We start from the raw sequence: 24,318 nt of genomic DNA, 5'->3' as shown, positions 1-24,318 counted from the left end.
AAAAATTTTCGTACTTCGATAGAAAGATGAGAAGTTAAACAATGCACATGGCTATTGAATTTCATTTTAAACTGGTCTATTTATGTGTCAGCATCCATTTACACAGCCTTGGTGGTAAATTTTAATGAAATGAGAATTGAATGAGGGAATACGTAATGTGTCTCTGCAGTAATTAGTGAGATAGAGATTTGACAATTATCCAGTTAATCTGATCAACAAAGACAGCCAAATTGGGTAGTTTATCTCAAAGTGGATTTATTTGGCCTAGTCAATCCAAATCAACTCTACACATTAATTACATTAACAACACAGCTGCCATAATCCACTGTAGGATCAATGGAAAGAACTCAAACATAGAGAAGATGAAGGACATAAACAGGAAATGATGTTAGATAATAGCAAGTTACCAAGTATATGTACCTAGAAGAAGCCAAATAGAAGGACTCAGTTGTTACTAACGGAAAAAGAAAAGGAAAACCCAGAACAAGTCTGATAAAATATAAAAGAAACCAGCCGCTATCTTAGAATTTAAGAAACAAAAGTAAGGGAGAGAAGCAGCAAGAAGGGCTGATGGCAACACCTTTGTTTCTTTTGTTCAGAAGCAAAGGATTAGGAGCATTAAAGCTTTAAGTTCTTTGGGTTTTTAGAAGCCCAATGCTTCTCAAATTTACTTTGAGCATTTGAACATAATGTTCTCATCATTTTGAGTGTCTCTACAGGTTAGGATCTGCATGAAGCCTAGAGTCATTAGACTGGAAATCCTTCCTAACATAAAATTATAGGATGTAACCATGAAAGTATCATGTTAGACAACATGAACTTAAGGAACATTTCAATTGACTTTGAGGATGTTCAAAAGAAAAGAATACATTCAGATCCCCTTTTCTTATATTGTGTTTTTAGTTGATGAAATCCAAAAAGAGGTAAAGTGACTGAGGGCACCAAGAAGTAGTGCCCAGTCTTCTTCCTGTGAGTACAGTCTTCACTTACCAATCTCCCACAATCCCAGAACACCACCAATTTATATATAGTTTGGCATTGCATATGTTTTCGTGCCACCCCAGAAATTCATTACACTGAAGCACGTGTATATTTACAAAATTAAAAATGAATCCAAGGAAATAATTCTCATTTAAAATAAATTGTTTCAGATGGAAAGGAAAGCAAGCCTTCATGTTTACTTATTGGTTTTTCTTTGCATAGTCTAACAGATGGTTAGTCTAACAGATTGTTGAGGGATGATTTCCAGCCCTGACACCAAAAACTTATAGGTTATTCATTTGCTTTTCAGGGTTACAAAGGAAACCAAACACTAACCAACTTTAGCTTTCTGATTAAGTCTGGAAAACAACTTCCCACATCATACATGCCACACCCACTAAAACTACAGCAATCAGAGCTGTCATTAACTCAGTAGGGATAATTCATAATCAGTTAGTTCGGTATAACTGAACTTAGTTGCAAATCTTATATAATTGCAATTAATTTAAATTTAACTAGCCACCTGTGGCTAATGGCTGCCACCCAGACAGCAATGGTCTAGAATTAATAGCAAGAAATTCCTACTGAGAGTCAGCTATACAGAACATTTTCTCATCTGTTTTCTAAAGTAAATCTTTTGTCCCTGGACCTAAAGGGACCAAGGCTCTCAGAATTACTTTCTGTATCACCTGTAAGAACTACTGACATCACTGGAAAGGATGGGTAGTTTAAAAACACACTATTGGGCCAGGTGGTACAGCTTACAGGTAAAGTGCTTGCCTAGCATGTGCAAAGCTTTGAATTATACCCTAAGCACAAAAACAAAAGAAACAAAACCAATAATATCCTTAATTCAACTTCACGCATACCAACATACATCATAGTGGGAACGAGGAAATGAAAGAAAACATACTGTTGAAGAGTTTAAGTTGGGGTGGTCCAGTTTATAATGTCAAGGTTGCCACTGCTATGCCTATTCTTTTAATATGTTGGCTTTATTTTTGTTTTCCTTGTGTATTCTCAAAGAGTGATTGACATAGCCTAATTTCTGAGTTCTTTGGGAACCTCTGCCTGGCTGGACAGTGCACCAAGAGATGTGAGCCTCTAGTACTCTGAATGTAAGACTAGATGAAATGTCAGTACTAATTCCATGGCTCGCTGGGTTTGACACCTGAGCTAACCTGCATCCTCATTTCGATACTTCATTCATGCAAACACAGAGCTTCTTGAAAACATGCTCTATTTTTAAGTAAAGTTATTTTGGTCCTAGACTTCCCTGAGGAACCTCATTTTTTAGGGACTGTTCAGAGTGATGACAGAATGCAATGGATTAAACAGTTTAAAAGACTACTCATCTACCTATCTACCTATCTACTATGATGTTATGAGAGACACAATGTTATTGATGCTAACTTTTTGTGAGTATCCTGTTCAAGGATTTAGTCACAAAAGCTAATGCATGGGTTGGAAACAGACCTTTAAAAGCATGAGAAAATTTTCATGCTTTAAAAATGAATTTTCCTTCCACAACTAGCTATCCAATGTAGCACACATAAAATACATTGAAAAGAATTTCCAAGTCTTCTAGTTATTAGAGAGGTTTTTAAAACCAAATACATTTGTAATGTTTTAAAAAGATGCATACATAGCTCTAAAACCATTCTACTGAAGACAAGAATGTATTTCACACCCTGATATATCTGTCATTTACCATAATAGAACACAGAACCTCTGAAACAACTCAGCAAGCCTATATTAGCTAACTTGAATGGTAATGAATAACTTCACTTACTGATGTTCTGATAAAAAGACCTCAAAATCAACAAATTATAGTCACAGCTTCCAATACTAGAACTCTCTACTGTGTCTCATATTGGTTGTATTCCTTCTATGGACCTTAATTTACAAACGTACAGAACCCTAAGAGATACCTATAGTAAACACACATTATTCAAGTAGAACACTGGAAATGATCATGACTAGGAAAATGCCTCTGTTACCTGTTAATTTTTGGACAAAACTATGGATCTCCAAGAAGCAAAGCTCTATCTTATGCATGTTGGTATGAAATATGCTGTGTTCTATGAGACTTAGACTCCCTTTCATGGGCTGTCTTCTGGGTGATAGCTCTGATGCTGCCTCACATTTCTAAGGCTTTATAATTGCACTGTCAAGCAGGCAGCACCTGGCAAGTTGTAGTATGTAAGTCCTAGCATTGTAAATTACTGTCACAGCTTCTGAGTCCCTGAGCATGAGATGATGTTAGGCAGGACTTGTCTTGTATTACTAGACCAGAAGATCTCTGGGTCCTCAGAAGGTATTAGTGGCTGATAGTGGGAGGAAGTTCTGCTTATAATAACAGGGAGAAATATGTTGCTCCTTCTAAGATATACTAGAGAAACTTTTCCTTGCAATTTTATGGCTATAAATAATCAAATACAGTAATGGTAGTCTGCTGAGGGGTGCTATCCAGATCCCCAGGGACACCAATTAGAGCAGCAGAGGTCCTAGCAAAAGCTAAAAAATATAGGAAGCATATGGGTAAGTAAGATTACATATGTTATGACTTCTGAATTAAAAACAGAAACAAAGGCTGCATTTCATCAGTGTATCTTCCTCTTATAAGTTTCCCAGAAGTACAGCCTGGTGAAACTCTGTTGAGGTGAAATAAAATATAATATTATACACAAGTAAATTGTAGTGGTCCAGTGACGACCCCTCACTCCAATATTGTTATTAGAATCAGTGCCCCATCAATCGGGTGCTAAATGTTGGCTGATGATCTTGACCTTTTGCTCTTGCCTCTGGCTGAACAGAAATGTTCTTAACCAGGGATCCATATACTTCTCTATGTCAGCAGGTGAGTATATGCTTGACAGAGATGCAGGCACTGCCCTCTTTCTTCAATATGTGATTGCCATTTGGTATAGTTTATATGCCAGAACTTCTCTGTAGCTTTGTGTGAAATTAAGCTGCATTAGGTCATAGTTGGCATGGACATAGTACTTGCTCTGAGTCCGTAAGTTCCATAATAAGGATACATGTATTATAATTCAACAGTTTCTATACATTCACTTAACACATATTTATCAAATCTGTCCTACTTAAAATTTTTCTACACACTGAAGAAGCAGCAATGAATGAAGAAAGAAATTATGTCCTAAGAGCCAATAAAATACAATGTTATGGAGTTTCAGAAGAGGGGGTGGAAAGATTGTAAGATTTTCAAGGAAAAATGGTTATTTGGATTTGGGGTACACACTCATGATGGCAGCACTTGGGACATAAAAGCAGGGTGGCTGTAGGTTTAAGGGTCTAGACCAGACTACCCTTCTCTAAAATAACAGCAGAAGTGTGACATCCATGGGAAGCCGGGAAGTTTAAATTCTAGATGCCCCTCTCTATCATCAGTCACTCGATCTCTTCTTTCTGCTGTGTGAGTTTCCAGGGAGTTGGGAGGGAACCATGTCGTGGGGTACACGAAAAAAGCAAAAAAGGAAGAAATGGGTCTATTCATCATGTTTCATTGTAAATATGTATGACAATTTCAAGAATAAAGAAAAATTAATACATTAATTAAAAGGGAAGAGAAAGTGAAGGAAATGGGTTATTTTTTTACTGAGGTGAGATTTGAAGAGAAATGGAAAAAGAGTGAGAAAGGCATCTCCCCCCACCCCGCCTTGTACTGGGAACAGCACTAAGAATATAAGAATAGCTCCGTCATCCTGGGCATGCTTAGCCATCACTCTACCATTGTTATACATCCCCAGAACAATGATGATTTTCAAGGGAAGTAGCAGTGCAGAGCACATGTTCCCTGAAGTAAATAATCCTGTTTGAGGAGCAGCAGGACGTCAGTATGCCTGGAACTGAGCAACAATAAGAGAATAAGAAACACAGTTAGGGTGAGAGTGCTGTGCCAGATTATGACTTCTTGGTCAATGTAAGGGTTTGTTTGTTTATGTATTTATTTATTTCAAGGCAGGGTCTTAGTGTATGGCTCTGGATGTCCTAAAACTCCATACATTGTCACTATGTAGACAAGGTTGTCCTTGAAATCATAGCGATTTTAAGGCACCTGTCTCTGCCTCCTTTGTGCCAGGATTAAAGGCATATGCCACTATGCCTGACAAGGATTTATTCTTATTCTGAGGTATACGCAAAATGTTGGTGATTCTAAACAGTGGCAAGATTCTGCCTAACTTATGTTTGAAAATGATCATTTTCACTGCTGTGTTAGACACAGAGATAAAACCACAGATCGAATCTGCAGAATAGATTATCAGGTTAAGGTGTTTGCTGAGCAAGCCTGATGACACGAACTTAATTCTTACAATAAATATAAAGGTGAACTGTCCTTTGGCCTTCTCATGTGTGATAGGACATATGTACATGGACAAAAACATTAAGAATACACTTTTTATTTTTCAAAAAAGATGCAATGTCAATGATTTTATCACACCATTATCCAACCTCATGTTTTTGCTATCTACAGAATCATGGTCTATCAGACAAATGACAGCAGGTCCCAATAGAGTGCTATGGTGTGTGTGCTATGTGTCTTAGAGAAGATGAATGCTTGATCTGGCATGTGACAGGAGGTCAGAGATTTGTGACATGTTATTTACAACATTCATCATTAATGAGGATCCAAAGAGGCTTGCATTCACGTGGCACAGATATCAATATAAATTCATGGCCTTGGCTTATGAACATGTCAAAATACAGATTAGGGGTGACCTCAATGGCCTGACAATTTCAAACACAGGAGTAGTCCATTACATTGATGGCACCATGTCTTACCAGATCCACTGAGCAGGAATAGCTAATACTCTGAATATTTATCACGTGTTCATTCCATAGGGCAGGAAGAAAAAAGACTACATATGTTCAAAGGCAGTCCAAACGCATGTTTTTTAGGAACCCTATGCCCTTGTGCATGCTAGTGCATGCCTTCCTGAGTGAAGACCAGACTTTATCCTACTGTTAGAAACGGCCCAGAATGCTTGGCAGGAATCAGATTGTTGAAGGCAGAACAAGACCCACTTAGAATAATCCACAGATTCCTGTATCAGGTGACTCAGAAGACTGAAGTTTTAATGAGAAGAGGTTCTTCAGTGTTTTCAGCCATAATGCAAGCTGCATTGATGTCAGCCCAATAATAAATGATGAATTTCATGTTCCCAGAGCACAATGATAAATAAAAATGAAATGCAGGTTTGATGTCAACCTTCAAAAATGTACAGTTGCTACCTGTGTTTTAATTTATCTTTCACAATACACAGCTGGATCTCTATCATGTCTGCCCTATCCCAATAAAGTGTTCTCTTTAGAAAATGGAAAAGCAAATAAACTAAGTATGCAAATGGATAACTGAAGGGAATTTTTGATGTTATAGATAGAGGTAGCACATTTCATCAGATTTTATCAGAATTCTCTTTGCCATTTTCAATGTATAGTATCATGCTTAACTGTCACATACCATTAAACTGACAGAGAAACTGTCTCTGGAAGCAGGGTAGATTTCCAGATCCAAGTATTTCTGCCAAAAGGTGACAGGCTGGCGCCCTGTCCCTATAACAGGCAGACAGAAAAGGCACAAACAACTAAGAGTTTTAAAAGGTTCTGTCTATATACAATAAAAAGTATATCATTTCCAGCAGAGGCATACAAATGCCTGTAGTAGGACTGCAAAGGCAGAAGTTCAAGCCCAGCAAGGCTGCAAAATCACCTGCACCGAGTACCGCCTGAGTCATGAACTCCAATGTGACTGGCTTCCAGGCATTTCTGCTGGATATTTGTAAACTCTAATTTGAGGCTATTAATTCTGTTTCTTCTCTCAATCAGACCTCTCTAGTCACTTCTGTCACACATGGTGAGCCCCTGAATTGATGATGCTTTTATGTCTCTCAGCTGTTTTATGTTACTTGCTACTTGCTCTTTATTTCTTTAACTCTTCTTTCTAGTCATTTGTACTTTCTTATTCAAAAGTACAAATAGGGACACTGCAGGTCCGTCTCCTGTCTGTAGAGGACATTGCTCATAAAGAAACCTTGACATGCTACTGGATTCTAGGAAAAACAAGAAGCAGAATGTGGACACCAATGGGCCACATGACTGAATCTTTTCCTCAAACCAGGTTACATTTTCTGGTATGAAGCACAGTAATTCATTAAGAATAGAACTGGCCTGTGATGAGGAGGAGTGTTTGTATCTACCAAACATTTTTTTATACCCAATCATCCACTGGATGATTTTAGCTACTGTCAAGGTCAGAGTCACAAGGAAAGGAAGTTAGAAACATTTTTCCAAGAAAGAGACTTTGGAAGGGGGGTTCAGAGAAAAGGATGAATTGGTTTTGGCTTGACATTTACAATAGCAAAAGTTCACGCTACCATCCCATCTTTTTTTTTTTTCCTTCAGACCATAACCAACCATCATCTCCAAGTACACAAAACAGGAGGGATTCGTAAATATGGACCACATGCATGCAGAAGATAGACCATAGAAGATAATGTCAGCATTACAATGAAATCCTCTCTAGTCCCAGTTTCTGTGTAGTTCCACTCCTAAAACTTTACAAGTGTCATTCTCTTCAGGAACTTGTGGCTTTTGGGTCATTTACATGCATTAGAAGAGTGTCTACATGCACTTGAGCAGTCTTCCTGTCTCTGTAGGCCCTTGAGCCAATAAATGGCCAGTAAAAGATGAAAGCCTTGCTCCATGGCCTCCAGAAGGATAAAGCTACATGCATTTTATATTACCATTCCCACATATGAGCAAGGCACCTTCTCTTGACTTCTCCTTTCCCATTCTGCTTCTGTCATTGCAGCAATGGTTTCTCCCATTCCTACTTGCTAAGAAAATCACTGTAAAATCTTTATCTCAGGATCTTATTAGGGCAACCTGCCTGAATGCTTCTTCCTATTATTATACATCTATGCGATTTTTTAAAGAAGTAGGATATATGAATTCAGATTTTATGGTTGAAACTTTGGGTTAACAGGTCAGAGAGTTATTGACTTACAAACCCATGGCATTAGATGAGCCCACACAAAGAGTAATAAAGAAAAAGTCTCAGGCCTAAGAAGCTTCAGATTTTCTTAATAGTCTTCATCACTTCTACCAATTCAACTGAATTTATATCCACTCAATCAGATTTGGTCTCAAGAGAACTTGAGACTGAGGATCTATGAATATCCTCCATTTAGTTCAAAATATTTCTCAATATTATATCATCCTTCACTTCATCAATGCACCCAGATTATGCTCTAAAGGTATGCTGTTTGAGGGCATAGCTGATTTATCGGTCCCTTGTATTAGCAAACCCATAAGGATTTCTTAGTAAATCAGAATACGAAACACTTTCTCAGAAATGCAAATGCTTGGCTTGGGTTCAGCTGAAGGCATTTCCAGTATATTTTACACATTGGGAACATGTTCAGCTTGACCTTGCTAGGAAATACTTTGGAGTCTTAAAGGCAAATCTGACAAAATATGGAGCGATAAAGCTTTCCAGAAGTCAAGTGAAGCATGAATTTGATGAAAAGTTAACACTCATTTAAAATGCTGTGATCCCTCTTAGTTTGACATTGTGCACAGCACATCCCCAAAGATATTAGTTGAAGAAATTGTTTTGACTACATTATTCATCTCCTTTTATTGTGAGACGAGCTGGGGTATTCATACAAGAGAAAACTTAAAAAAAAAACACTTTTATAGCGATATAACATTTTCATGATAACCTTATAGAAGATATTTCCAGGCAGAAACCAAATGAAAAATTTAGATGAAACCTGTCAAGTCAATATAGTCTGTGGGATATACTAAGAAATTATGAAAACTCACTGAAGTATCATTTTGTTAAGGTAGTCACTTTTGAATTTCTTTTCATAAATGAATTCAGTTTTATGAACTGCTTCATGCACGAACCGAAAACTAAAGACTTTATTCAGTAGAACAATTTTGTGAACTTGAACAGAACTAAGTTTCTTTCTCTGTGACAGTCGCTTTTGAGAGGATTTTTTTGTGAAGCACATATTGCTGCTGGCTGAATATAATGATCCCCTATTATAGAAAAAGTGAAAGAAAGATGGGATTTGGCTGCATTTTAATCTTTTGAAACTTGCGAGTCACGTGTGTGAAGCAATGAGAACTAATAATGTATTAAAATTCAAAAATAAATATATGTAATAAAAGTGAAGGCTGCTCTCTTCACACAAGATTTTTCAACAATATCTTCTACATTGCTTTAAACCAATATGAATTATCTATAGGTCTTGGATCAACTTTATTATATCCAAAGCATACTGTCCTTACTACAACAAGAAACATTAAGAAAAAAACATGCAAAATGTTGTGGTGACACATGTCTATAATCCTAGCACTTCAAGAAATACAGAAGTCAAGGCCAGCCTGAGATATATAAAGTGACTCTATAAAAACAAATATAAAATAAGAAAAAAGGTATAGTCTAACTAATATTAAGGCAAACAAAAACCATAAGCTTATATGAATAGTGGAATAACCAGAAATCTGAAACTGTAATCGATATGGAACAATTCAGAGGTTTATTTTGAGGTTAATTGTCAGAACAATTTATTCGGAGATTAAAAACTAAATCTGTGATTTTTATGTTCACTAACAATTCAGCATTTATGATGCCTCAGACTTATTCACATCAGGAATACCATGTTTATATTGTGTAATTCTAAAGTGACAAATGCAATGTTCTCATTCATCTGTATTCACTGAGACAGAAGAGAGGCTTGAGAGCATTGCTGGACTCTATTTTCCAAGCTAAATGGCACATGTACAGCCAGACTAAAGAGAATATATCTATCATTTAAAGTGTTTTCATAATAACTCCTTGGCTATTTCATGTCCCCTCTTTTATAATCTAATTCCTCCCTTTCCAAGTCATGTACTTCCATTCCCTTAAACTTCTCTCCTAACAGCTTGATCACACCTTACACTTAAGTCCTTGGTTATACACCACTGTTGTGGGAAACCCCCTCTGACTTTAAACAAAGATTATCTTTACTACCCCTCATAGCCTCTGCACTCCTTTTCAGGACAATGTGTTTGGGGTCCCCTTGGTCATGCTCACTGTTTGGGGTCTAAGGGTTCTCAGGGTTGAGAATGCCATCATATCCCAGCTTTGATTTATTACGGTGAAAGATTCAAAAGAAAATAAGCAGAGAAAATGCACATGGGCTCAAGTTCATAGGAATTACCAGCAAGAGCAGCACACAGTTCCCCAGGAAATATTTCATCTCTAAAACAGAGGTGATAATGGCATCTTGCAGTTTTATCTACCAGGGAAACTCACTATAGACTGGTGGTCTAGAGTTTTAGTGGGGTGGTCCTCTGGTCATTCATCTGCCTCACTCATGCAAGTAGTTCAGGCTCCATGAAAGAAAGAATGTGCTTAGGAGAAGCCCCATGCTTTGCAGTTCAAGTGAACTGGTGAAATCCATTAGTAGGGCTGCACTTTACCTCTGAAGTCCAAGTTCTCAGATGCTAACAGCATCCAAACTTTCCAGTAGGCTTTTGGGCTCTCAGACCTGTTAACTCTTTGGGGCACATGCTGTTGTAGAGCACATATCTTATGTGATATATATATATATCACATAAGATATATATATATATATATATATATATATATATATATATATACAGAGTATGTACATTGTGTATATTCTATGTGTGCACATATATTGTACACATATTCTATGCTCTATGCTTATATGCACACAGTAGTATCATACATTTTTTCTCAATTCTGTCCTTTGAGCTCACTGAAGATTCAGTATATATTTTTTATTGCTTCACTATTCCAGCATAGAACAAGAGAAACAGTAAGAACTGTTGATTGGAAGGTCTGTTTGTTCAGTAAGGAATGGGAAGACCCAGGGAGGAGCGCAGACCTAAGGACAGAGGGAATGTTTTGTTATCCTGTCCTGGAAGGTGTTCTTACAACATCAGGAAACAGCCCTGTAACAACCGATGGAGTTTACCACAAACAAAAGGGAAGGAAGACAGCTAGTATGATTTATTATAATTCTTTCCTAAAAGATTTTATTATTGTTGAATATAAAACATTTAAGCTAACAGGAATATACAGTATTTTAAATATCTATCTTATTCTTATCACTGTCTGATTTATTCCAGCTCAACTATAAAAAGTGCATACATTAACATTACAGTCTCAAGTCCATTTGCCCAATGAGAGATTCCTAGGTGTTTTATTAATGCTGCCATTGAGGTCTAAATATTTGGACCTCCATGACGAGAGTAGAGGATACTTACACATTGCTTACCCATTTTCAAGATCCTTACCAAGATACACCTGTTGCTGATCTTTCTCTCTTTATAGATAAGGCCATAAAGGACTTTTAATAACCATTATTAACAAACATATGCTTCACTATCCATGTTCTCTATGACTCCATTATGCTGATTCACATACCCTTCACAATTACAATAGTTTCACATAAAATCATTTTAACAATCTTAAAGGATAAAAGTTTTGTTCCAGTTTTGGCATTTTCTTCTCTGACATGTGAAAATTAAAGAATTCAAATATTTATAGGTTTTGTCATTTCATACTCAGGAGTCCTCAGGGTTACTGAAGAGTTTATCATCTAGTAATTCATAAGAGTAGTAAGGACCCAGTAATGAATTTATCACCGTTGGTTATCATTTTGACTCAAATACAAGGAGAATTGCAATGGGCTAAGAGATTTATATTCATGGAAATATACCAGGGTTTGGTATCAAACTTTTCTGTGCTACAACTAAGGTATCAGAAAAAAGATTTTTATTACTCTCCAAATGTCAGGGAAATCCTTAAGAAGGCAGAGATGGGGAGTGAGACTTGTGATTTTATGTCTTTATAAAACCTGGGACAAGATCTCCTGAGCAAATTGGGAGGGGGGAGGGAGCTAGGAGAATGAGAAGGGGATAAAAGGAGAGGTAAGGAGGACACCCACAACTAATCACTGAACTGAACTGAAATCCAGTTTCAGAGAAGAACGAGTGATGGGCATAGGGGTCCAGACCAGGCTGCTGAAACCCACAGAAACAGCTGACCTGAACAAGAGGGAACTCTTGCTCCCCAGACTGATAGGTGGGATGCCAGTATGGGACTGATCCAGACCCCAGGTACATGGGTTTCATTGAGGAAACCTCTGAAATCTACTGGACAAGATCTCCTCTTGTAGTAGTTCAGTACTTATCCTAGCATAGGTATGGACTTTGGGAGCTCAATCCACATACAGGGATACTCCCTGAGCCAAGACACATGAGCCTAGGCCCTATCCTAAAGAATATGACAGACTCTGATGACACCCTATGGAAGGCCTCACCCTCCCTGGGGGAGCAGAAAGGGTATATGATAGGTAGGGTTTTAGGTGGGGGAGGTGGTAGGGGAGGGAGAGGGAACTGGGATTGACACATAAAACAATCTTGTTTTTAATTCAAATAAAAAAATGAAAAAAATCTGAAAATTGTAAACACATTGCATTTTTTCAAGCATCAGTTTGGAAGAAGATATATTTGAGTTCCTAGATTGTGATTACTTAGTGTGGTAACAGAGATGCCAGCCCCTTGACTAGCTTCTAAATTGTTACTTGCTCAAAATTAATCTGTTCAGAAAGATGCCACTATTTAATGACTCTGGCTGGGCTTTCTCCTATGAGACTTGGATGACAGGCATCTAGAAGATGATTTGTTAATATAAAACCAAATGAAGAAATCCTTCAGGTGACTATCTCTGTAATGGGGGAGTAAGTGTCTTAGGGAGTTTAGGTGATTGCCTCAGGAAACAACGGAGCAGAGACTTGACTATCCCACATTCTGAAGTGTTGTCAATCAGAAGGGCACATTCCCTCTCAAATATCTCTGGAGGATTTCTACTTTGAATGTAACTCAAAGCAGTCAGTGATATTCCATCATATTTTCATTACTATAACAAATACCAGAGACAATACTGTTTTCCAGAGGAAAGATTTTTCTGAAACACAAGTTTTGAGTCTGAAGTCAATGACTAGGAACTTCTATTGTTTTTAGACTTCTTATGGGGCAGGAAGTGGGGGAACACAGCACAGTGAGAGCATTGCCCTCACCAGCAACACCCTTCAAGGGTATTCCCCAAGTGCTCTACCAATCACTCAACTGCACCATGGTTCTATTATTTCTCAGAGTATCAAGCCAGCAACACATAGGCCTCTGGGTATCACTTACTCTCCAACTACATCAGTTTTGAGTCCTGAATGTTTTGCAAGCAAGCATATGAGTCTTGTGTTCTGGATCATCTTTCAAAGGATGCTATCCAGTCATCCTAGATAGCTGATAGCATTGCAACACAGAGGTCCTTCTTACAGAGAATCTGGCAGGGATGTGTATGTTCAAGGTTGGGGATGCACTTCTGGAAGCACCCTGTACATGTGTATACATTATCTTTCTATAAGGTTTGTCCTCAGGAAGCCAGCTGAAGAGAATGACAACATTCTGGAACTCCTACTTCTCAATCAGAAACACAGCCATTTGCTTCTGGAAATTAAGCATAAAGTAGAGCTTCTGTAAATGGGAAGCTGGAGTTGGCATAAAGGCTAATGTTTGTTGTTAATTTCTGGAGCCACTATGAGAAACTATTGGGAAATTACTAATACCGGGTTAAGGCTGGGAATGTGGAAGGTCCCTGGTCAGTGAAAGGTCCTGAAAAGGAATTTGCCCTCATGCAAATCCATCTTGCTCCTGACAGTGTCTTGAAAAACTAGGGTCCCATTTGGAAAAAATGGCCATAAATTGTATTTTACTTCCCAGGCACCATATCTGCACATCCCATTTTAAATAATGGTACATCAGTGTTTTCAAACTAGGAAAAATTCTAGAATATTTGTACAGATTCATAATAATTTCCTGACTCTGTTTCCTGGATTGGACTTAAAGTCAGCCTAGGGAGTATTTTGATTTTTAACCATTAATTCTGTTGCAAATATGGCCAAACCAAAGTTTTTATGAAATTGATTTCTAAAAGTTATGCAGATAAAAATGTATACAGCTCAGGGAGATTGGCAGTAAATCTCGACATTTTAAATCCACAGGAATAGTGCCATAATTGCTGATAATTCTGATTTGTGTGTGTTGTCCCTATGGTGTTTGAAGTGGAGGGAAAAGGAGCCACAGCTTGCAGTATACCTCTGAAAGTAGTATACCTTCTATATCAAGAGCAAAGTGGAAAAACAACATAGATTATTATATAAAAGCATGATATTTTCAGAAGTAAAAGTACAAAATAGTTCAACCACCAATAACTCATATTTGAGTATTTCTTTTGCATAGCAACTATAGGTTAAATGTTATCAATATTCATTGAACTCGCAAAACACAGAAATCAACAAACAAGAACATGGAGAGATTTCACCTACTTTTGATATGTTACTTGATCGACTTGCAGAGCGCCCTGGGGATTTTTCATTCTGAAAAATGAAATTAGAAGCACTGATTAAAGGAAAGGGTGGTCCAACATTTTATCACCAAGAGGAAACAATGGAGCATCTCATAGGTTTATTCTCAATGTTTTGATGGATGGACCCAGAAAAATCTTATGCAAAGTAACTTTCATCAGATTGCATTTCTCTAATATATATTAGTACACTGTTAATATATTCCAATTACATTCCGAGTAGCAATTAAACTAGCAATATTTGTTTACATGATATTCTTTCTATAAAAAAACCCACTATGCAATCTCTTTGCAAATTAGACAATGAATGTACAACTCATTGTTTCAGCAACCAGAAAATTATGAATGAATTCTAGTTTTCCATGCAAGTAAACACCCTGTGCTAGATGTGCGGTGGAAACCTTCAACTCATGTTTTTGGGAAATACACTTTATTGGTCTTCTCTCATTTCACTTGCCTGTAAGCACTTGCTCTTTAAAATTTAAAATGATCTCAGTTATGTCTTCTGATTTAAAACTTAAAAATGTTTTAAAAATGTATACCCTGCTATTGCCTCTTAAACAATCTGTAATTTAGAAGAGAAGATGCTCCAAAAGTGCTTTTGAATGGCATTTTTTTTTAATAGCATGAAATTTTAAAGTACAAAGTGACCTTAAGGAGTTCAGCCTCCTAGTATGAAGGCAGGAGATTCTTTCCCAGGGAATTAACCACTTAGGGTCTTAGTCAGGACTGGCCCTGAACTTCTGACTGCTTCTTTCTGTTTGCTATTTCTATTCTAATTATCTGTTGGAGGATAAACAAGTGTAAAACCAGAGTGTATGGACAGGCATATAGTCTGTAGACAGTATTCAACTTAATGCTGTCTTCTTGACAGGAATTCATAGCAGCTGTGTTACCCACAGAACAAGCCAGCCAAATGTCCTGCATATATGGGGGAATCTGCTCTCCAGGCCCCAACATGTACTGAGCTGGCAGGATGTGCTTCTGGGGGAGGGAGACTCGTTCTGTTTGAGGAAATGGCCACTGGTAGTCTTTCTGTCTCTAGGGAATGGCTCCAGGACAATGCAATGTGCTTGACGTTTCCTATAATAAAGACTCGTGTTGGCAGATGTGCTATGGTGGAGAAACAGGCTACAGCCATTGAAAACTGTAGCTATGCTATATGCAGATAATCCAGCTGAACATGTGACATCCATTTCTTATAACCATGCTATTACAGACTGAGGAGCATGTGATTACAGACTGAGACGAGTCACAAAGATGTGATTAGTCACACCTCATAACAGCCTGAGATCCAGCCTGTGATGATTGTGCATAGTGCCCACAGATGTGTTCCTCTGATTAGCTCCTTCTGGTGATGGAAAATGGTGCTTTGCTCCTGACAGCTCAACTCGTCTTCAAGACACTAGTTAACAAAATCTATCTATCTTCCTCTCTCAATGAAATTTAGAGTTTCGACACATTATCGTGTGGAACAGAGGCAAATAAACTATATAAAATAATACTTTAGGGGGATACTTGTAGTAATGAGAGTGGTTATTCTGTTTGCCCATTTTTAATTCCTATGGCATTGGAGACTGTGGTTCATGAGTGGTAGGTGAAACTGATACACCAAGAACCAAGAAGGATAGAAAATATAATGTAACATGTGTCCTTAACTATTCAAACTAAATAAGCCTTTGTGCTAGTTAGAAATAAAACAGAGAGGGTCAATTCAGTTTCCAGTGGAGAACAGTTCACCACAGGGATGTGTATATGCTCTGTGCCAACAGCTTCCACTCAAGAAAAGAAAGCATTCATGTGATAGTTTGGTATCTCAGAGATCGTTTTAATATGAAATCTATTTATTGTCCCTATTTTCTCTGAATATAAGGTCAGTCGATGAAAAATGAAAGTGAGCTTACAGAAAAGTTAACAATTTTCATGGCCTAGTTTTCTAGTGTTCTATGCATTCTCATGGAGAAGGTAAGCTCATCAGGGAAGTGAATGGGCAAGACATCATGGAGTATATTGTCCCTGTGTTGGCAGTGATCTAAAGTAAGAGAATGCCTTGCTGCCAGATGTATGGTGGTATACCAGTTTGAGTAGATGTTTGACACTAGTGAACTTGAATTTCATTGCCATAAAACATGGAAGATGATATCTTCAGGATTGTTTTTTAATTTATTTTTTTATGTTCCAATCCTTGTTACCCCTCCCTCCAATCAGGATTGTTGTAAAAATAGAATAAAGGATAAAGACAATCATTTCTCATATTACAAGGTTATGACAGTTCTGTTGTTCGCAGGGGGAAGAAACACCCAGAAAACTTCCTACCAGTTTATGGTGGCCAGGCAGATTATTTGAGTCACAATTTTTTCACACCAATATTCTGGGCTCTCTATCTTTCAATCCTTGGATGGATTGCATTTTGGCTTGAAAAATTTAAGAAATAAAAACAACTGGATAGCCAGTTGGTGTGCTCTTCTCAGGAAAAAACCATTTCTCCTCTCTCAGCATCCCTGAGTTGTCTGTAAATCTGATAGAATTTACATGCCATAGGCTTTCCCCATCCACTTTAGCATGTTTTTGCTGTTGTTATTGTTCAGCTCATGTTTATGTGGTCATGTGGATGAGAGTTTAGAGGGGTAGCTTCTGACATCACCAGAAGACACAATCTTACAGCAAAGTCCCCCGACATCTGGCTCTTAAAATCTTTCCACCCCCTCTTCTGCAATGTTCCCATACCAAATGGTCACCCCTAAAATGTACTTATGGTAACATTATACAGACTGATAGTTTTATATTTAAGAAGATATGTTTATATTTATATATAAAATTAAATATATGCCTATATTTAAGAATATGTATGAATGTATTTAAGAATATGTATATATATGCACATAAAAACAATTAATGAAAAAAGGCATGAATTTGAAAGAGAGCAAGGAGATGTATATGGAAGGGAGAGATGAGAAATGAAGGGAGAAATGATGTACTTATAATCTTAAAAATAAAAGAAAAAAAATGAAATTTTATCTACCCATGGTGGTAAGGGATATTGGTTTCTTGCAGTGGAAGCAAAACACCAGAAGGACTTTCTCTTCCAAAGAAACTTCAAAAGCAATCTGTCCAATTTGCTACTAATTAATTGGGTGGCTAGTTCCATTACTATTGAAATAACATATTCTTTTTTGTAGATTAGTCAATATGGTTGTCATATCTCGTTATGATAAGTTTAAGTACTTTATGTTAGATAGAACATAAGGTGTGCCCAAATCTAACATGCCTTACTGATATTCAAATTACAGTGAACTTTTGGCCAGGAGAACTTGAAACCAACAACAGTTTCTGTCTAGTTTGTATGAAAAGTGTGGGATTATTGAAGAATAACTGTATTGGTATCTTGCTTGTACAAATAAAGCCTGTCTGAAGGTCAGAGAATAGAGTTTGCCATTAGCTAACTATAGAGATCTGTATAGCTTTGTTTGGAGATCTGTATAGCCAGACAGGAAGTGAGGTAAATAGCAGAAATAGGATACAAGCATGGAGAAACAGGAATGTGCCCTCTTGTCTGCTGAGACGCTAAGCATGTAAATAAAGTGTGGCAGTGACTTGCTCCTTCTTCTCTCTACTCTCTCAGGATTTTCCTCTATAACCTCTGGTATTTATTATCTAGACCAATTAACTACTCCATTTGCAAGTAATGCTGGATCTTGACATCATTCCCACACATGGAGAGAAACTCAGAGTTTCAAAGTCATATTTTTAATATCTTTCAAAAAGTGTTTGTTTGGTTATGAATGTATTCAATATGATTAGTTTTGTTATTAATTTACTGAATTTTTCTTCCAAACTCAATCTTGCTAAGAATAGTAGGATTTGGATGTGATGTGTATGTAGGTGTGGACTTGTATGTCCAGGTGTGTGCTCACCTAAGTGTGTATGGTGGAAGCCAGAGATGAAGTTTGGGTGTCTTCTATGCTGCTCTCCACCTTATCTTGAGACAGCTCCTCTCATAGAATCTGGAGCTTACTGTTTTAGATGGAATGGTCACTTGGGGAGCCCCTGGGATTTCCTGGATTCATCTCCAATCCCCAGTGCTAGGATTACAGTTATCATCAACAGGCCCATTTAAGAAAAAGTTTGCTTATTCTGTGTGTTTTTCATATCATGAATCTTGATACCATTCATTCCCCACACCATTGCATCTGCCTTGCACCCCTCCACACAGAATAAAACAATTCAAGAGAAAAAAATGAAGAAAATAAAATGTGAAGAAAAAATATAAAAGTCACAAGTCATGCTTTGCAGAGGCTAAAACAGGCATAACCCATACATAATTCATTGCATTTCCCATAAGGTCCAATCAAGGACAAGCATACATTCTGCCTATGTACCTCCCACCTATATGTGGTCAAGTGTATCTGGTGTAGTTGTTTCAAGCAAACTTTGTTAGATGAGTAAAAACATTGTTATTTTCCAAGAACTACATCTCCCAGTATTCTAGGAAGTTATCTTGCCCATGGGCAAGTGGAGCTTACAGGTTAATTTGGGCTTTTATAAGATGACAACTATTAACTAATGAAAATTAATTATACACATTCAAAAAATGTTTGTCCCAAAAGAAATACAACTCTCTGGAATATAGCTTTATAAACTATCACACATTTTAAAAAATAATAGAAATTGTATGCAGATTAAGAAATTGTTATTGCGGGGGCTGTTGAGATGACTCAGCAGTTGGGAGTGCACTGTTCTTCCAAGATAGGTTCTCTGTGTCCATATTCCTCACGAGTCCCTGAAATCCAGTTCTAGGTAGATCCAACAACTACCTCCACAGACCTCCCCAAACACACAGCATACACATACATAGGCACGCATATATATGGATAAAAAGAAACTTTAAAAATTATAATTGTATCAGGGTTTTCAATTCGATTCCATTGGTCTACCTGTCTATTTTTATGCCAATACTAAGTTGTTTTCAGGACTATAGATCTATAATAGAGCTTGAAGTCAGGGATGGTGATGCTTACAGAAGATCCTTTATTATGCAGAGTTGTTTTGGCTATCCTGTGTTTTTTGTTTTTCCATATAAAGTTGGGTATTGTTCTTTCAAGGTTTGTGAAGAATTATGCCAGTATTTTGATGAGGATTGCATTGAATCTGTAGATTGCTTTTGGGAAGATTTCCATTTTTACTATGTTGATCCTACCTATCCAAGAGCATGGGAGATCTTTCCATTTTCCGGAATCTTCTTTAATTTCTTTAAAGACTCAAAGTTCTTACTGTACAGGTCTTTCACTTTTTTAGTTAGTGTTACCCCAAGGTGTTTTCTGTTGTTTGCAGCTATTGTAAAGGTGATACTTCTCTGATTTCTTTCTCAGCCCTCTTATTATCTGTAAATAGTAGGGCTACTGAATTTTTGAGTGAATTTTGTAGTCTGCCACTTTGCTGAATGTGTTTATCAGCTGTAGAAGCTCCCTGGTAGAGTTTTTCAGGTCACTGATGTAAACTATCATGTCATCTGCAAACAGTAAAAGTTTGACTTCTTCCTTTCCAATTTGTATCCTTTTGATCCCCTTTTCTTGTCTTATTGCGATAGCTATCACTTCAAGTACAATATTGAAGAGATATGAAGATAGTGGACAGCGTTGTCTTGTTCCTGATTTTAGAGGAATCACATTGAGTTTCTCTCTATTTAGTTTGATGTTGGCTGTTGGTTTACTGTATGTTGTTTTTATTATGTTCAGATATGTTCCTATTATCCCTGATTTCTCTTGGACCTTTATCGTGAATACGTGTTGGGTTTTGTCTAAAGCTTTTTCATCAGAATTCTCAGGCAAATGTGAAGGGACCAGCTCCCCATTTCGGCAGCATAACAGCTGAACACATGCTTGTCTGACCTTGCCTTGGCCACTAAGAGGTCAGATGCCTGCCTCGTGGCAAGGAACCAATCAGAAGTTAGCTGGTGGCGCTATGCTTTATGGCTCTGGGTGTGCTTTAAAGACAAGTGCACAGCAATGATGCGCAGAGCATAGAAACTACCCTAGGAGGGCCTATGGGCCATAACAACCAGTTGGCCAATCAACACAGGGCAAGCCCTCCAGGCCTGGAGCCACACCAATCCTGAGCCTGTGGGTACCCCTAGACATTCCACTTACGCTGCCCCACAGATCTCTATGCAGCCGCTTTGAGCAGTCTTTTCTAGCCATTTTCCATGGCGGGTGGATGAAAGACCCAAGCTAACATGGGGTTAGCTCGTTAAACAACAATAAAGCCTCCTGCAGTTTGCAGCAAGCTTTCGAATCTGCCTGGGGTGACCTCGGTCCTGGGCTGAGATCCTGGAGGCCTGAGCTTTCCAGGGGTCTTACATTTGGGGGTTCATCCTGGATTTGCAACCACCCCTCACCTGAGTGGATCCGATCTTGGAGGTAAGACCAATTGAGCTCGCAACTTATATGTTCAATGTTATGTCCATGTTTGCTTGTTATGTCTCTTGCTGTTTTGTTGGTTTGGTGCCATTACTTGAATTTGATCTGTGCCTGCGCAGGACTTGTATTTGGTAATTTGGACCTCATGGGGAGACAGACGTGTTCTGAGACCCTGAGTCCTGCCCAGGACAAAAGACCGAGGGTCGTTTGATTTGGACCACAGGGAAAGCAGACGTGCCCCAGAAGCAGATGTGTTCCCAGGACCCTTGGTCCCACCCTGGACAAAAGTCCAAGTGTTGTTTTTAATTTTGGTTTGGTGCCATGTCTGTGTCTGTAATTTGGTCTGCCTCACGGTTTGTCCTGTCTGTTGTGTATGTCCTGTTTTTTTGCTGTTTGTGTCTGTCTCCGGACTAACCACCCCCATCCCTGGATTCAACCTCAACTGTGATCAGCAGATGTGCCCAGAGGATCACAGACTGCTGCCCTGAGGACACCCAGGAGGTACGGACGGGGGTCAAGGATGCTTGGCCCCTCTTCAGTTAGCAGCGATTTTAGCCGCCTCGTTCTTCTGCCCGTCTTCCCGGCACCATTGCCTTATAAGTGGCATGGACAGATTGAGTTGGCGTCTGTTCTTTTCTGTCTATTGTCTCTGTGTTTTCATCGCTGGATTTCAATTCAGGATCCACCATGACAGTCCCTTGCATTGAGTCATGTGGCGCCACACAAGGTAACTTTCTTCTCCAGTCTTTGTTTCTGTATGGTTTCTGTAAAGCCTGGAGGATTGGAATGGGCTGTGTGACAGGGCAGTTGAGTAGGTTTGTTATCTATGTTATCTGATGCGTTGCAGTCCACGCCCTCACCACCTGCTTTTCGGTGGTGTGTCAGTTTTATGTTTTCAGGTCTACTATTTCTGTTAATTTTGTAAATGTAAGTGTCCTATATTAGGGTCACTATCAACATCTGTAAATAGGACTACAAGAATTGTTTAGGGTGGAGGTTCAGGCGGCAGCCTTCTGAAATCTGTAGGGGAGACTTGGTTTTGGACCAAGTTAATCTCCATGTGGCTAGCCATCTGAAATTCCGAATAGGACCCTAGTCTGTGTTAAACATCTCTCTGTCCCTACTGCCCATGGCATGCATGGGTCAGGGGGCTTTTCTTGCTGCCCTGAGCACATTGCTCGGGACAGGAGTTCTGCCAGGCACCACAGGTTAGAGTGTGCTGCGGTAGAGTTCCCAGAGGCTGCTGCTCAAAAGGGACTTTGATAAGAATTTTTATGTTGACTGAGAAATGAGAAGAAATATAAGAGACTAAAATAATGAGAAAAAAAGAGGAAGAAAAATTTGTCTAAGAATGTCTAAGAAAATCAGAGGAATAAACCAAAGGTATATAGAAAGTTATAGAGGGTTAAAGCAAGTTTAAATTTCTGTTTAAAACCAGTTTTTAAAAAATGTTTATGTTTTTTAAAAATGTCTTTTTATTAATGTTTGTACTTAAAGAGCTTCAATTTAGAATTATTTTTAAGCAAAGCCTGACGATGTAAAGTTCTTGTTTTATAAAAGATGCTAATCTATTATAAGATGTTACAGTTTATGTTTTCAGAAGTTAAGTTTAGGGCATTGGTGGCACATGCCTTTAAGTTTAGGGCATTGGTAGCACATGCCTTTAATCCCACCACTTGGAGGCAGAGGCGGGTGGATCTTTGTGAGTTCAAGGCCAGTCTGGTCGGTAGAGCCAATTCCAGGACAGGCTCCAAAGCCACAGAAAAACCTTGTCTCAGAAAGAAGTTAAGTTTAAGCAAGCAGCTAAAATGTTTACATGTAGCTATTGTTTAAGGAATATAAGGTAACTCTATGCAGTTTTAAATTCAGCTGTGCTAAGTTTCAAATATTTTACTAAGTTAAAACCAGTTCTAGTCAGGCTGAAAATTAATTACAGAAATAAGACCTTATCTAGCCACCTGTATGTTTCTTGTGTGCTTAAGGCAAGTAACTAAAACAGACAGACAGACCTCTAATGCTTCAGAGACCTGCAGAATATGGCATTTAAATTGTTATCTTTAAAGTTTATAATATCAGGCAGACTGCCAGATCCTGACAATGATCCAAAGTCTCCAAATAAGATTATGAGGCACCCCTGTTCCTGCACCTGGACAAGTGAGCGAGATGCTCAGATGTGATACCTGCTACCTGCTAGAACCTGGCCAAAACTGTGGACAAAGTTGCTGGACACTGGAAAATTGATTGCATCCCCATTGCCTAGACAAAACAAGGTCAGTCTTTTCCATGTCCCTCTTCCACAGAGAGGAAAAAAACCTCTCACCTTATAGGCCTGGCAAAGATTGCTGTTCTTTGAGACATCTGCCTCTGGTGCTAATGGAGAGACTTGGGTATGGCTACCTGTATATGGACTGGCTTCTAACTGGCTTCTGTCACTTTTTAGTAGATTCAGATAAATTATACCCTTCTCAGATCTCTGAAATATTAATGGTTGTCAGCTTTGACAGCATCAGACAGTCAGATGCACTGTAGGCTATAGTCAACATGTTAGCTGATAAAGTAATGACTACTTACTGTTCAGTCACAAGTTCAAGGTTTTTAAGTTTATTTTGGTTGTCATCTAAGTATAAACGTAAAGGGCTTTTCATCAGGCCAAAGGCATCTCTGTCCAATCCATACCTGGCTCTCTGGACAGAAGAAAAGTGTACATACTTCTAGCCCAATCTGTAGCTATTGCTAGGACTCACAATTATAAATATGTTCCTGCTGTTTGAACAGATATCCAGATATCTGCTTTTTTCTATGCTGTGGGCTTCAGTAAATAAGTTTTAATTTCTGTTCCTAGTTTAAACATGTCTTAAACAAGTTTCTGCTTCTGACAGACATCTGAGTATTAGTGGCTGACTACAGGCTGTTCTAAGTAGACCTTGAGCCCTGGACTTGCTGTGGATGTGAACCAGTCCAGCTGATGTGGACACCCCCTGTCTCTGCAACAGAGTCTGCCAACAGCCCATGATGGATTCCTCATTGCCTAAATACCTTTTCTTTTTTCTTTTTTTTTTTTTTTTTGCTTTTGACTAGCATTTCAACCTTCTGGGGTCCCTAACTTCATCCCAAAGTTGGCAGGAAGTAGCATGAGAAAGAATATGCCACCCATTTTCTCTGGTTAAATTGCTAAGTCAGAAGGAACTCCCTTGCATGGGGATGCCAATATCTCTCACTCCCTGATGGGGGCGCTAGAGAGACAGCAATTCCATGATTGGAATTTCAAAAAAAATGGGGGAATGAAGGGACCAGCTCCCCATTTTGGCAGCCATAACAGCTGAACACGTGCTTGTCTGACCTTGCCTTGGCCACTAAGAGGTCAGATGCCTGCTTCGTGGCAAGGAACCAATCAGAAGTTAGCTGGTGGTGCTATGCTTTACAGCTCTGGGTGTGCTTTAAAGACAAGTG

The 24,318-nt window shown here is 38.4% G+C and overlaps 1 protein-coding gene across 14 annotated transcripts in view; it reads right to left on the bottom strand.

Moving 5' to 3' along the window:
* The window catches only part of Marchf1 (membrane associated ring-CH-type finger 1), a 630,089-nt gene that overhangs the window by 155,291 nt on the left and 450,480 nt on the right, over positions 1 to 24,318 (bottom strand). For all 14 annotated transcript variants that reach the window (XM_035450825.1, XM_035450824.1, XM_035450836.1 and 11 more), the window contains one exon: positions 14,415 to 14,465. In XM_035450825.1, coding sequence (XP_035306716.1) covers positions 14,415 to 14,465 — 51 coding nt within the window. The remainder of the gene's footprint in view (positions 1 to 14,414; positions 14,466 to 24,318) is intronic.

The sequence above is a fragment of the Cricetulus griseus genome (genome assembly GCF_003668045.3).
Source record: "Cricetulus griseus strain 17A/GY chromosome 1 unlocalized genomic scaffold, alternate assembly CriGri-PICRH-1.0 chr1_0, whole genome shotgun sequence".
NCBI classification, from domain to species: domain Eukaryota; kingdom Metazoa; phylum Chordata; class Mammalia; order Rodentia; family Cricetidae; genus Cricetulus; species Cricetulus griseus.
The sequence above is the reverse complement of the archived record's forward strand: the minus strand, read 5'-3'. Positions and strand labels throughout refer to the sequence as shown.